This window comes from Octodon degus, unplaced genomic scaffold (genome assembly GCF_000260255.1).
Source record: "Octodon degus isolate 3935 unplaced genomic scaffold, OctDeg1.0 scaffold00070, whole genome shotgun sequence".
In the NCBI taxonomy this organism is placed as follows: domain Eukaryota; kingdom Metazoa; phylum Chordata; class Mammalia; order Rodentia; family Octodontidae; genus Octodon; species Octodon degus.
Genome location: NW_004524646.1, coordinates 6,652,281 through 6,663,810, shown reverse-complemented (window position 1 = coordinate 6,663,810; position 11,530 = coordinate 6,652,281). Strand labels below are relative to the sequence as shown.

General features: G+C 41.3%; 1 protein-coding gene across 4 annotated transcripts in view; it reads right to left on the bottom strand.

The window, feature by feature from the left end:
• The window catches only part of Atxn3 (ataxin 3), a 49,511-nt gene that overhangs the window by 6,752 nt on the left and 31,229 nt on the right, over nt 1-11,530 (bottom strand). For 3 of the 4 annotated variants that reach the window (XM_004635162.2, XM_023719692.1, XM_023719691.1), the window contains 4 exons: nt 10,068-10,200; nt 8,940-9,106; nt 7,102-7,198; nt 975-1,075 (listed from right to left, as the gene is read on the bottom strand). In XM_004635162.2, coding sequence (XP_004635219.1) covers nt 975-1,075; nt 7,102-7,198; nt 8,940-9,106; nt 10,068-10,200 — 498 coding nt within the window. The remainder of the gene's footprint in view (nt 1-974; nt 1,076-7,101; nt 7,199-8,939; nt 9,107-10,067; nt 10,201-11,530) is intronic. The other variant, XM_023719694.1, reaches the window with a different exon arrangement.

Below are 11,530 nucleotides of genomic sequence, written 5' to 3'. Positions count from 1 at the left end.
GGCATGTGGTGCTGGGGGATTGAACCGCGGTCCCTGATGCTTTTGCTAAGCTTGTTCTAAGTAGGTGCTTTAGACCACTGAGCCATCTCTCCAGCCCCTATTCCTTAAGTTTTAAACTTCAATGACTTGTTTACTGACTGTGGGTAGCCACTGTACGGCAATCTTATCCTCCCTCTTACGTATTAAATGTGTTTCTCAAGTGAGCACTGACTGACAGATCTATCCTCATCGCTATTCTTTTCTCTTTTTGAGACAGGGTGTCGCTATGTAGGCCAGGACAGCCTTGAACTTGCTACACACCCTAAGCTGGCCTGGAACTTAGGATTCTTCTATCTCAGTCTCCCAGGTGCTTGGACTACAAGTGTGCACCACCATGTATGACTTATCCTCCCTCTTGTTTGGTAAACTCTCTTCAAATCTTTCATCCATTTACTATACAGTTCTAAGAGTTCTTTATAGAGTCTCCTTACAAGTCCATTTTCAGATACAACCTCTCTTTCAATAGAACTCTACTGCCAATACTTGGCCAAAGTTTAAAACCTATTAAATCAGGCTTTGTGAGCACCTCCACACTTCTTGTTATTTATTTTTTTTACTTCTTGTTATTTTGATTACGTTCAAGTAGTTTTATTTTTCCAGGTGATAAATGTACTTATTTTCAATCTACTAATATTATTGTAAGAATTTTTGGAGAATGTATTATGAAGTTGTAAACACTGTATGTACAGTTTTACAACTATTCATTCAGTGCTCCCATCTGCCTGCTTATTGTCCAAGAGAATTTTGTAGTTTATAAACTCATTCAAAAGTTTTAATACTTTTTTTTTTCCTTTTGGCGGAACCAGGGATTGAACTCAGGCCCTTGCGCTTGCCAGGGAAAAAGTTTTAATACTATTAAAGAGGGAAGAAGAATGTAAGCTATCACATGGAACCTGGATATCCACGCAAAAAACATGATGATCAGGGAGCTGTACCTGGGTCACTGCCAAGGGCCCCCGAGCTTGTGGTCGGCCTTTCACGTGGCTGTGAAGCCTGTCCTGGCGGATCTGCCTGCTGTTGCTGCTGCTGCTGCCGCCTAAAACGTTCAAAAGAAAATGTACATCAGAAACACACAACTTAAGAATAAATAAACCATAGGAAAAATCTATTCTAGTAAAAAATAAATCATATCACAAACCAAAATAATCATTGGCACAAACACTGTAAAAGGTGGTAAGTATAATTAGTCTGATAATTAAAAGTATAAAAATATATTAAAAAAACAGGATTTCCCTTTATAGTCCAGCTGGTACTGAATTCACAGTAATCCTTCTGCCTCAGCCTCCCAAGTGCTAGGATTATAGGTATATGCCACCATGCCCTGCTTTATAAAATATTAATAGTACAGAACTATTGGGGTTGGGAGATGGCTCAGTGGAATAAGCGCTTCCCTGGCAAGCGCAGGTGCCTGAGTTCAATCCCCGGTTCCGAAAAAAAAAAAACAAAAAAAAAAACTACTCATTCCCAGAAACCTAGTTGTAAGAATGTAAATGTATCAGATAAATTAAGAAGTAGTTATTTCCATCACAAAATAACTTACTGCATAGTAAGATTCGCTGGCAGTTCTTAATGGAAATGAGTGTTGGTTTATAGATCCTTATTGCTTTAAAAAGTGACTGAAAAGTACCTCTGAGAAGATAAAACATCTCAAATTGCCATGAAAGTTGATATGCTATTTCCGTGGCCTGCTGCTTGTTACTGAGATCCAAGCTTCCCTATCTCCCCAGAGATGCCTTTCCTGGCCACTGCACCTGGCATCCTACCTCACCGCTTCATTGAAATTCTCAGCATACTTCCCATGATCTGATAGCCTTCTGTTTATAGCTCCCCATCTAGGGTCTGAGCTAAGAGAAGCATAAACCCTGTATCGTCTACCTGTTTCTTCAGTGCCTAAACCCACATTTGTCACACAGATATTTGCAAGATACTTGGTGACTGCACGAAAACATCATTATTACCAAGTGTTCACCAAAAGTTATTACATTAAATTCTTCTCTATTTGGGGCTGGTGAGATGGCTCAGTGGTCTAAAGCACCTACTTAGAACAAGCTTGGCAAAGCACAGGGACCGCGGTTCTATCCCCCAGCACCACATGCCAGCCAGCCCCGCCCCCTGGTGGGCTAAGCTGGCCACACACACACACACACACACAATAAATAAATAAATGTTAAAAAAAAAAAATTCTTCTCTATTTTTAAAAAAGTGTCAAAGGGCCGGCAAGATAGCACAGTAAACTAAGCGCCTGCTGAGGCAAGCGCAGGGACTAGGGTTCAATCCCTGGTAGCACATGCCGTGCCAGGCCCACCTCCAGGCATGCTGAGCCGGCCACTGAGACTGGGCCTGCTGGCGCATGCCTGTTATCCCAGTGCTGGGGAGGCTGCAAACAGGAGGATCACTCTAAGTCTGAGCTGTGTCGTGAGACCTTGTACCAAATACATTAAAAAAAAAAAGTTTTAAAAAAGTGTCAAGAAAAGTACATTTGAAAACATTTAAACATAACAGTCATGCAAAAACGTAGGAATGAAGCTGGGGCAGTGGCACGTGCCTATAGCCCTAGCTACCTGCAGGAGAACTGGCTAGGGCTAGGAATTAGAGGCCAGCCTGGGCAACACAGCAAGAAACCCTTTCAACAATAATCATGCAGAAGTACACTTTTGTATCTCCAAAGTGTAACTGAAAACTGGGTGTATTAGTACTCAACTCTAACTATAGCTAATTAAGAGAGTGAGGCAGGTTCAAGGTAACTCTGGGTCAGGGAGGCAGTTTAGCACTACGGCATTGCCCAAGCATGTGAGAGGCCCAGAGTTCAATCGTGTGTGTGTGGTGGTGGTGGTGGGGTGCACAGTGGACTGGAGAGGCGCAGGAAGGAGGAGAATGAAGATACACAACCCTGAAGTTCTGAGACACAGAAAGAATTTGTTATTCCCAAATGATTCAGAAATGCCTCCAACTAATGGAGAGCGTCAGCGTAGGGCTCCAAAGGACTTAACTATGGAGCTCTGTGCACGGCTACTGCTTTTATGCAAGTTGAGACGTGCATTATTTCAAATAGTGTATAAACACAAAACCCCCCAAAAAGCCTTATAAACTGCTGATGATCTGAGAAGTCAAAGCCTTAACAAATGTATATAATGATTTAAAAACAATCCGAACTTTCCAACTACCAACACCACTATTAATAGCACAGCACTTTTTTCCCTAGGGTCTCACGGTTTAAAAGTGAGCAAGCAACAGAAAAGTTCACCAGTAGCAACGCCCATTTCCCCTGCTAGACTGAGCCATAGTGGTGACATGGCATAGGTCCAAGACACAAGGTGTCAACAGTTAGAGCCGGGTGTGGGGGCGCACACCTGTAATCCCAGCACTTGGGAGGCTGAGGCAGGAGGATCACTTCCAGTTCAAGCCCAGCCTGGGCTAAAAAGTCAGCTCAAGGCCAGCCTGAACTGCACAGTGACACTGTCTTAAAAAGACATAAAAAAATGAAACAGTCAACGGGAGCATACATGGGAGTGCAGTATGCTCTTCAGCAAACCGTGACTCTTGAACATGGCATGAGAAAGGAAGCTGCACTGTGAGCTATGGGGACCAGAAAATAAGACGGGGGTGAGATCACCACTGCAGAGGGATGATACTGAGTCTATTTTTTACCTTTTTATTCTGTATTATTTGGTAGAAAATAACTGCACATTTATGGAGTCTACTTTTAATTTAATTAATAAATTGCAAAGCAAATATTTAGAACATGGTTTTTCTTTTAGCTGTAGACAGGGTCTTGGAATGTAGTTCAGGGTAGCCTTAAATTTACTATGCAGCTTAGGCTGGCCTTGACCTCATGGCAATCTCCCTGCCCCAGACTCCCTAGTGCTGGGACTATAGGCATGGTAAAAAGTAAGTCACTGCCACCCTTGAAGCAGTTGTAGTACCCCAGCCTTCATCCCCACCATCTTATTCTAACACAGACTAAGTATTACAGAGATCCTAAAGCTAAAGTCTGAATGTCTCAGGCTCCATTACAGACAGGATCCTGCTTACAAAGAAATCACTCACATGAGAGTCCAGGGGCAGAAACGAGGCAAAGCATCTTCCTGCAAATCCATGGAGATGCAGTGAATCCTGCTTCTTGGCTTTGGTAATAAGGGGCAGGCTGTACACTCCCAGGTCTAGACAGCTGTGCCGCTGGCCCAAGATCACAGCTCTACCAGTGTGTTCTTAAGCCTGATGCAGCCAGTGATGGCAAACCTTTCAGAGACGAGTGTCCAAACTGCAACCCACAGCCCACTTATTTAACACAAGTGTCAATACTACAACTGGACTTGAATAAGTTTAGAAAAAACAACTCATACAATATCATCTTTTGTCTTAAAAATAACACACAGACCATAAGTTAGCCATCACTGGACCAATTCCCTAGCATCCCAGCCACGCACCAGCTGCCCTGCAACAGCTGCTGGCTCCTCCTCCATGTCGGTCTGTGGTACTCCGGAGGGCTGGCTAGAGCACCACTTACTGCTTTTCCTAAGATTATGAAGCTCTTAAATTCCTGTATTAAATACTCTTCTGCATTCAGTAGTTTCTGTTTCTTAAGTTGAACTCGGCCTGCTAAACTAAACACATCATAGAAATGATGGCTCAGGTATTAGGCAATCTAAAGGTCACGGCAGTCTGTGCCCATGAAAACAGTATTTTATCCTTTCTTGTTGGGAACACTGCTTTTCAAAACAGGAAGCACATGCATCATTTCGACATACCCCTGAAAACACATTAGTAATTCCAGCCAACAAGTATATCTGAATACTTTACAATGTAATTTTTCACTTTTTTTTTCAGACATGGTTTCACCGTGTAGTTCAGGCTGGCCTTCAATTTACTCTGTAGCCCAGGCTGGCTCCGAACACAAAGTGATCTTTCTGCCTTAGCCTCCCGAGCACTGGGATTATGGGCATATGCTACTATGCCCTGCTTACAGAATAGTTTTATACCCACTGCTTAATCTGATGCTCAGAACACACGACTTAAGGCAGGTTTTACAGTGATGTAGTAGTTTTGAGATTTTATGACAGAAAAAACTGATTTAGAGACTACTGCTGGAAAAAAATTCCATACTTATGAAAATATTATATAGTAACTCTTACTCAAATATGAATTTATAGCAGATAGATTTTCAACAGTATTTTTTTTTTTTTACAAAGAAAATCCTACCATGTGCTTTAGGTTTGAATACTGTAGTTACTATATTAAGTATATAGCTTTAAATGTCCGATGAGAGCAGGGAAAAATGCTATAAAACTGTATGAAAAATAAACATCAAGATTCATTTCTGTAGCATAAGAGCAAGAGGCAGCTTGACACTCAGAGCCAAAGGCCCAAAGACAGGAACTAGAGAGACATCTAGGGTTACTAATGAAAAATTTTAGTGAAAGGGAAGTTTCTCAGGACTTCTGTAAATGAGTTCTAAGCTTTAAATGTGAGCCAATGTTAAACACCAATAAGTTAAGTTCTTAACTCTTCTCAGCAACATGTGACTATGTAGAATGTTCTCTAGTTCTGTGTTCTCACTAGTATTTTTAAGGTCAAACCAGGAGGCAGAGGCTGAAGACATCTTCAGTCCATATTCAACTACTGAGAAGGAAGGAGATATACCAATATGCAAACACTTTAAAAGGGTGCAGAGTTGGCTGAAACATGTTTACTAAAACACACTAGTTAGTTGTTTTCTAAATGTGTTTGTTCTAATTATAACTAATGAAATTATCTTTAATTTTATAAAATAATTGTTTTTGTTTCTTTTAATATTTAAAATAAAATAAAAATATACTGAAAACTTCATATTTTTAATGCAAAAAACTAAAAAATACTTTTAAACACAAAAGGTTCATATAGCAGCCTACTGTACTTACTATCAAGAGAAAATAGGTACAACTCATCTAAATAATCTACACTATGACAAGGAAACAAAGTAACCAAATATTAGGAACCAGTCAGTGAAGGACAACAGACAGGTACACGTTTTAAAAACTATGGAATTCTTGGCTGGCAAGATAGCTCAGCAGACTAAAGGGCCTGCTTTGGCAAATGCAGGGACCAGGGTTCGATCTCTGGTCCCCACCCCCGGGGCACAGTGAGCCAGCCACCCAGTGAAACTGGCTGTGGTGGCGCATGCCTGTAATCCCAGTACTGGGGAGGCTGAAAACAGGAGGATCACTCCAAGTCCAAGCTGTGTAGTGAGACCCTGTATCAAATATATTAAAAAAAATTGTTTGGTGAAGTTCTGTATCATTTATTATGCTTTTGTTTTTTTGTTTCTTTTACTATTTTGTATTTTCTTTAGATAATAAAACAAACAAAACCAGTAAGTTACAGGGCAGATTCAGCCACTGGTCTTTCATTTCTGACCTAGGATCAAAAGATTTAAATATCTTCTACAGATCTTACAATGTTTAAGACAGTTTTACTTTTCTTTTAAAAAGAAAGGAGAGAAAGGCTTGTAAGAGTTACAGGAACTACAGATCCGTCCGCAGGGTGAAGCCTCTGTGAGCACTTGCACAGCTGGGCACAATAGAAGGCCTCAGGAGTCGCGGTCACAGATTTATGGTTTGTTCCATAAGCAAAGCTGACAGGTCTGCAGACGCTGCCTAAAGTGGGACGAGCAGGATGGTGAGGCGCCACCTCCACTGGTACTGTCCCCAAACTAAAATGCAGCTTCTCCTATTAACTGACAGAACAACGGTATAGGGTTAGTCAGGCAGCCAAGAAGTATCTACATGGGATCAACAGGCATTGTTCTTTCCTTGCCCTAATTCCATTTTCCTTTTGATAAAAAAAAAAAAATTTGTAAGGTTCCCTTCATCCTATTTCATGTAAGTTTATTCATTGCTGAGGCAAACTTTTTCCCTAAAACTATAGTACATTCATTTCATACTTGAGATAAAAAAAAAAACCAAAAAAACTTTAAAAACATGTTCAAATGTTCAGCATTCAGGCAGTAACCAATCATTTATAAATAGAAAAAATAGCCAAGGCAAGTAATAAACACGCAACTTTAATTTGTATCAACTACTTTACTTTTCAAAGTAGGCTTCTCTTCTCCTTCGCAGCTCTTCAAACGTAAGATTTGGGCCTGATGTCTGTGGGACGTCTTGAGATATATTCCTGGAACTACCTGAAAATAAAATAAAGCAAAACCCACCTATTTTACTTATCAACTCAAGCAATGATACAGTTTTATTCAAGCAAGCTTTCAAAATATCTTCTTTAAAATATTCTGCTAGTATTCTGTAAATATTGAGTCTCAGAGAAAATCTAAGTAAGATACACACATCTAACGCCCGTCTGCTACAACCAAAGCTGACACCCATCTGAGGTGTAGCAGCTGTCAGAATTTAAGTCACACCAGGCGTGAGCTGTGTGTGTCTTTAACTTATTAAAAATAAGCCAGTACTTTCAGCCTCATAGGAGTCCCCAAAGCAGCTCAAGGTGGATGATGATAAAACAAACATAGTCTTCTATATTCCTTTATTCTCAATATCTAGGTACTCTGACAACTGAAATGTTTCCCTAGTCTTACTGATAATTGTACCAACCAGAGAGGTTCTACACAAATTGTGAAACAGCATGGTAAGAAAAATAAATTAAATAAAAATACCTAAGAAAAATACTTAAAATCTGGTTTCTATCCATTACTGGGCAAATCTAACAGAGCTGTACTGCACACATTTGGGATTCTCAAAGGTTCGAGCAACAGGGTGTTTCTTCATGTTAATGGAATTTAAAGTATAGACATTTAATAAAGTCATACATGTTGGGAGCTGCTAAAGCTGGAAATGACCACCTGTGGGGGGCAGGCTGAGGCCTTACTGTCTAAAGCAGTCAAGCTACCTCCGCTCCGAGAAGGACATCCTGCCTGGACATTGCCCCTACTACTGCTGAGAGTGGCCTCTGCCTTCAGGCTTGGTCCACCACCTGACCTCAGCTATGATCCCTTTGGCTTCATTTTGTGACTCCTCTGGCCGTTTTCTCAGGGGCACTAAGGAGAGATGACAGATCCCTACAATGAGGTGTAAACTCACTAAATTAGAAGAAGCAAATTCGTATGAATAAAAACTACAAAAACAAACCATTTTACACTTTTAAGTAGCCACTATGAGCTATATGTCAACACTTCTCTCTGCCTACATTCTCCAGGGGCTATACTGTCACTCGCCTCTGCTGATGGCCTTACAGCACTTAAAAAAGGTGGGGCCATCCAGGGAATGCTTAACAAAGTCTTCAGTTTCACAGTCAAAGTGTGCTGGATTTTTGCCAACTCAATTTATTTTCTGTCTAGACCCTTCTGCCATGCCCAATGGCATACGTTCATGAAACAGCTGGTGCAGGTAAGGGTCATTTAAGTCCCACAGAGATTAACCTCAACCTGTAGTGTCAGTATATTATAACCACATAAAATAAGGAGAGATAAACAGTTAACAGTTCAGTTGAGTATAGTTAATACAGTTCTAATATAGGGTATAACAGTGATTTATATTGAAGGCTGACTGTACATATATAGCTACTGCTTCTGCTATGTCAGAGTTTCTTTTTTTTTAATGTATCTGGTAGAGGGTCTCATTACACAGCTCTGACTTGTAGTGATCCTCCTGTTTTAGCCTCCCCAGGGCTGGGATTTCAAGCCTGTGCTACTACACTGTATCTGTGGCTGGCTCAGTGCTCCTGGGGGTGGGGCCAGCTGGACATGTGGTGCCAGAAATTTAACTTCAGTTCCTGTCCTTGCCTAAGTAGGCACTTAGTCCACTGAGCTAACTTGCCATCCCTTCCAAAGAGAGTTTCTCTTAATACTCTTCCAGACAAATGAAGAACAACCCAAACCAACTCACTGACAAGGAAAGAAGGCCCCATGTACAGACCTTGCATACTGAGCTGGATGGCCCTGCGGAGATCTGCTTCTTCATCTTCTATGTCAATCTCCTGGCGACTGAGAGCCAGAGCCCTCTGCAAGTCCTCCTCATCTTCATCTAGCGCTCCTGTCCCATCATTTCCTTCTAAGACTTGCTCCAGGTCTGTTTTAAGGACTCTATGAAGAATAAAAGCACTCAGATTAACTGCAGCCCAGTCTTCAGTTTTAGACACAGCATAGTTCTTTTTGAGATAGGGTCTCACGATGTAGTTCAGGCTGGAGCTGAACTCTCTATGTAGTCCAGGTTGGCCTCAAACTAGCAGGTATCCTCCTGCCTCAGCCACCTGAGTGGCCACAGGTGTGCCCCACCACACTCAGTTTGTACACTAAAGATTGTAAGTAAATTCACAAACATGTTTTTGGCAGATAGGGCTGGTCATACAAACATTATGTTATGAACCAGGAGTGGTGGCACGCACCTGTAATCCCAGCACATTCTGTAGGCTGAGCTAAGAGAACTGCTGCAAGTTTGAGGCCGGTGTGGACTACATAGTAAGGCCCTGTCTCAAAAAACAAACAAACAAAGAAACAGTTCAGGCTAGCCTTAAACTCAGTATGTAACCTAAGCTGCCCTTGATACCATGGTAATCCTTCTGACACATCCTCCCAAATGCTGGGATTACAGGAGTGCACCTCCACACCCAGTTTACAGAGAGGTATTCCAATAAAGTTCAAAAAACACGACACCTAGAGGAGTGCAGAGAAGTGTGTGTGTAGTTCACCTACCTGGCAGGCTAAGGCAGGAGGATAGCAAGTTTGAGGGCTGTGATATAGCCTGGTGGTAGAGTGCCCCTGGATTTGATCCCTAGTACTAAAAAAGAGGAAAACAAAGAAAAGAAAAAATAAAACGAAGAAGAAGAAAAGAAAAATAAGGAAACCAGGGTTACAGCTCAGGGGGAGAGCATATACTCAAGGCCCTGGATTTTATCCACAGCATCACAAAAAATAAAATTAAATAAACAAAATCAAATATGAGATTTAAAGAGTCACCAACACTAAAAGGACCACATGCTCAATGCCAGCATAAAAATGTAATTCTTGTAATGAAACATTATCATATTTCAGGCTTTACTGTTACCTCTGCTCTTTCAGTTGCGCTAATTCTTCTCCAATGAGCTTTGGTCGGTGCATCTGTTGGACTCTGATCATCTGGAGAAGTTGGTCAGCTTCACACTCTGGCAGATCACCCTTAACGACAAATATAGAATAACCTAAAAAAGGCAAACATAAACTAAAGCAACTAGTAAGGGACTCAAAATTGGTTAAAAATGATAGCAGGCAGACAAAAGTGATTCAAACGGTAGCAAAGAGCACTCTGGATTCTTTACCCACATAATGTACAGAACCAGAGTGCAAAAGGAGTGATTCCTATTGAAATGGAAAATGCAAGAGAGCGAGCATGAGAAGCAGCCTAGCGCGGCAGGAAAGACACCAGCTGAAGGTTCAAAAAGAAGTTCATTCAAATGATGATTCTTTGATTGATTGTTCTTCTGAGACAGTCTTGCTACGCAAGTCAGGCTGGCCTCAAGCTTGTAGCCACGTTCCTCCCTTGGGCCCCCCAAGTGCCAAAGCCTGTACACCAGGCCCGCTCCCAAATGATGATTCTTTTAGGCACCAGTTCAGGTGCCTTAGACCAGTTCTCAAAGTCTCAGAGCCTTATTTTCCCCACTTGTAAGCCTGAAAGAGAGCCACTATGAGAAACAAAGAAAACAATTTTCCTAAGAACCATACTGATACAGTACTTGATGAGAAAGGACGCCCTACATAGTGACAGGCTGATAAAGGGTGGGGAAGAGCAGAGGATCTGGGATCAGACTGCTGGGTCTGCACAGCTCTTCTACTTCCTGGCTGCATGGTGTCGGCCACGGCTTTCTACAGCTTTCTTGGCTTAATTGTTGGGCAGATGATAATGGAACCTTCCGCCAAGCCCGATGTGAGGTCAGAGTCAGCTGCTGTGTGTAATGTGGGCAAAATGAATCACCTGTTGACAGCCCTAAACACTCCCCATTCTTACTGAAAAGGTGAGCTGGCAAGCCAATATCCAAAACCTAGGCAAGATTACTCATCAAGATTCACAAGACTAGCAAATCTAGTCTAGTCCGACATGTAGGCTCATGTTTTAAAAGAATTTCATTGGTCCAGTGTACTTTTATAAATATCAACTAAGAAAGCCAGGGTATTTCTTCTAGCTAGATGTTCCACACAAAACTGGTACTGTATACCTAGGTAGTGTATACCTACGTCAGTTTAATTAAACTTTTCTATCAAATTTTGTTGATTTTTAATGGACATCCTTTGTTATTAAATATAATCAAACAGATCAAAAGGACCATTCTTGGAAATACTCAAAAGAATACAATTAACTTCTTTAAAAGGACAAAGTATACTCAGTAGTTCAGATGATTTAACATGTTTCCTCCCAGTGAAATTGTTTCTACATTCCCAAACACATGTCACCTTACCACAGTATTCCACTGATGCCATCAAAGGGCTGCCTGGTTCAGGTAATACACTAGAGGTCTCAGGTTTTCATCAAGACTT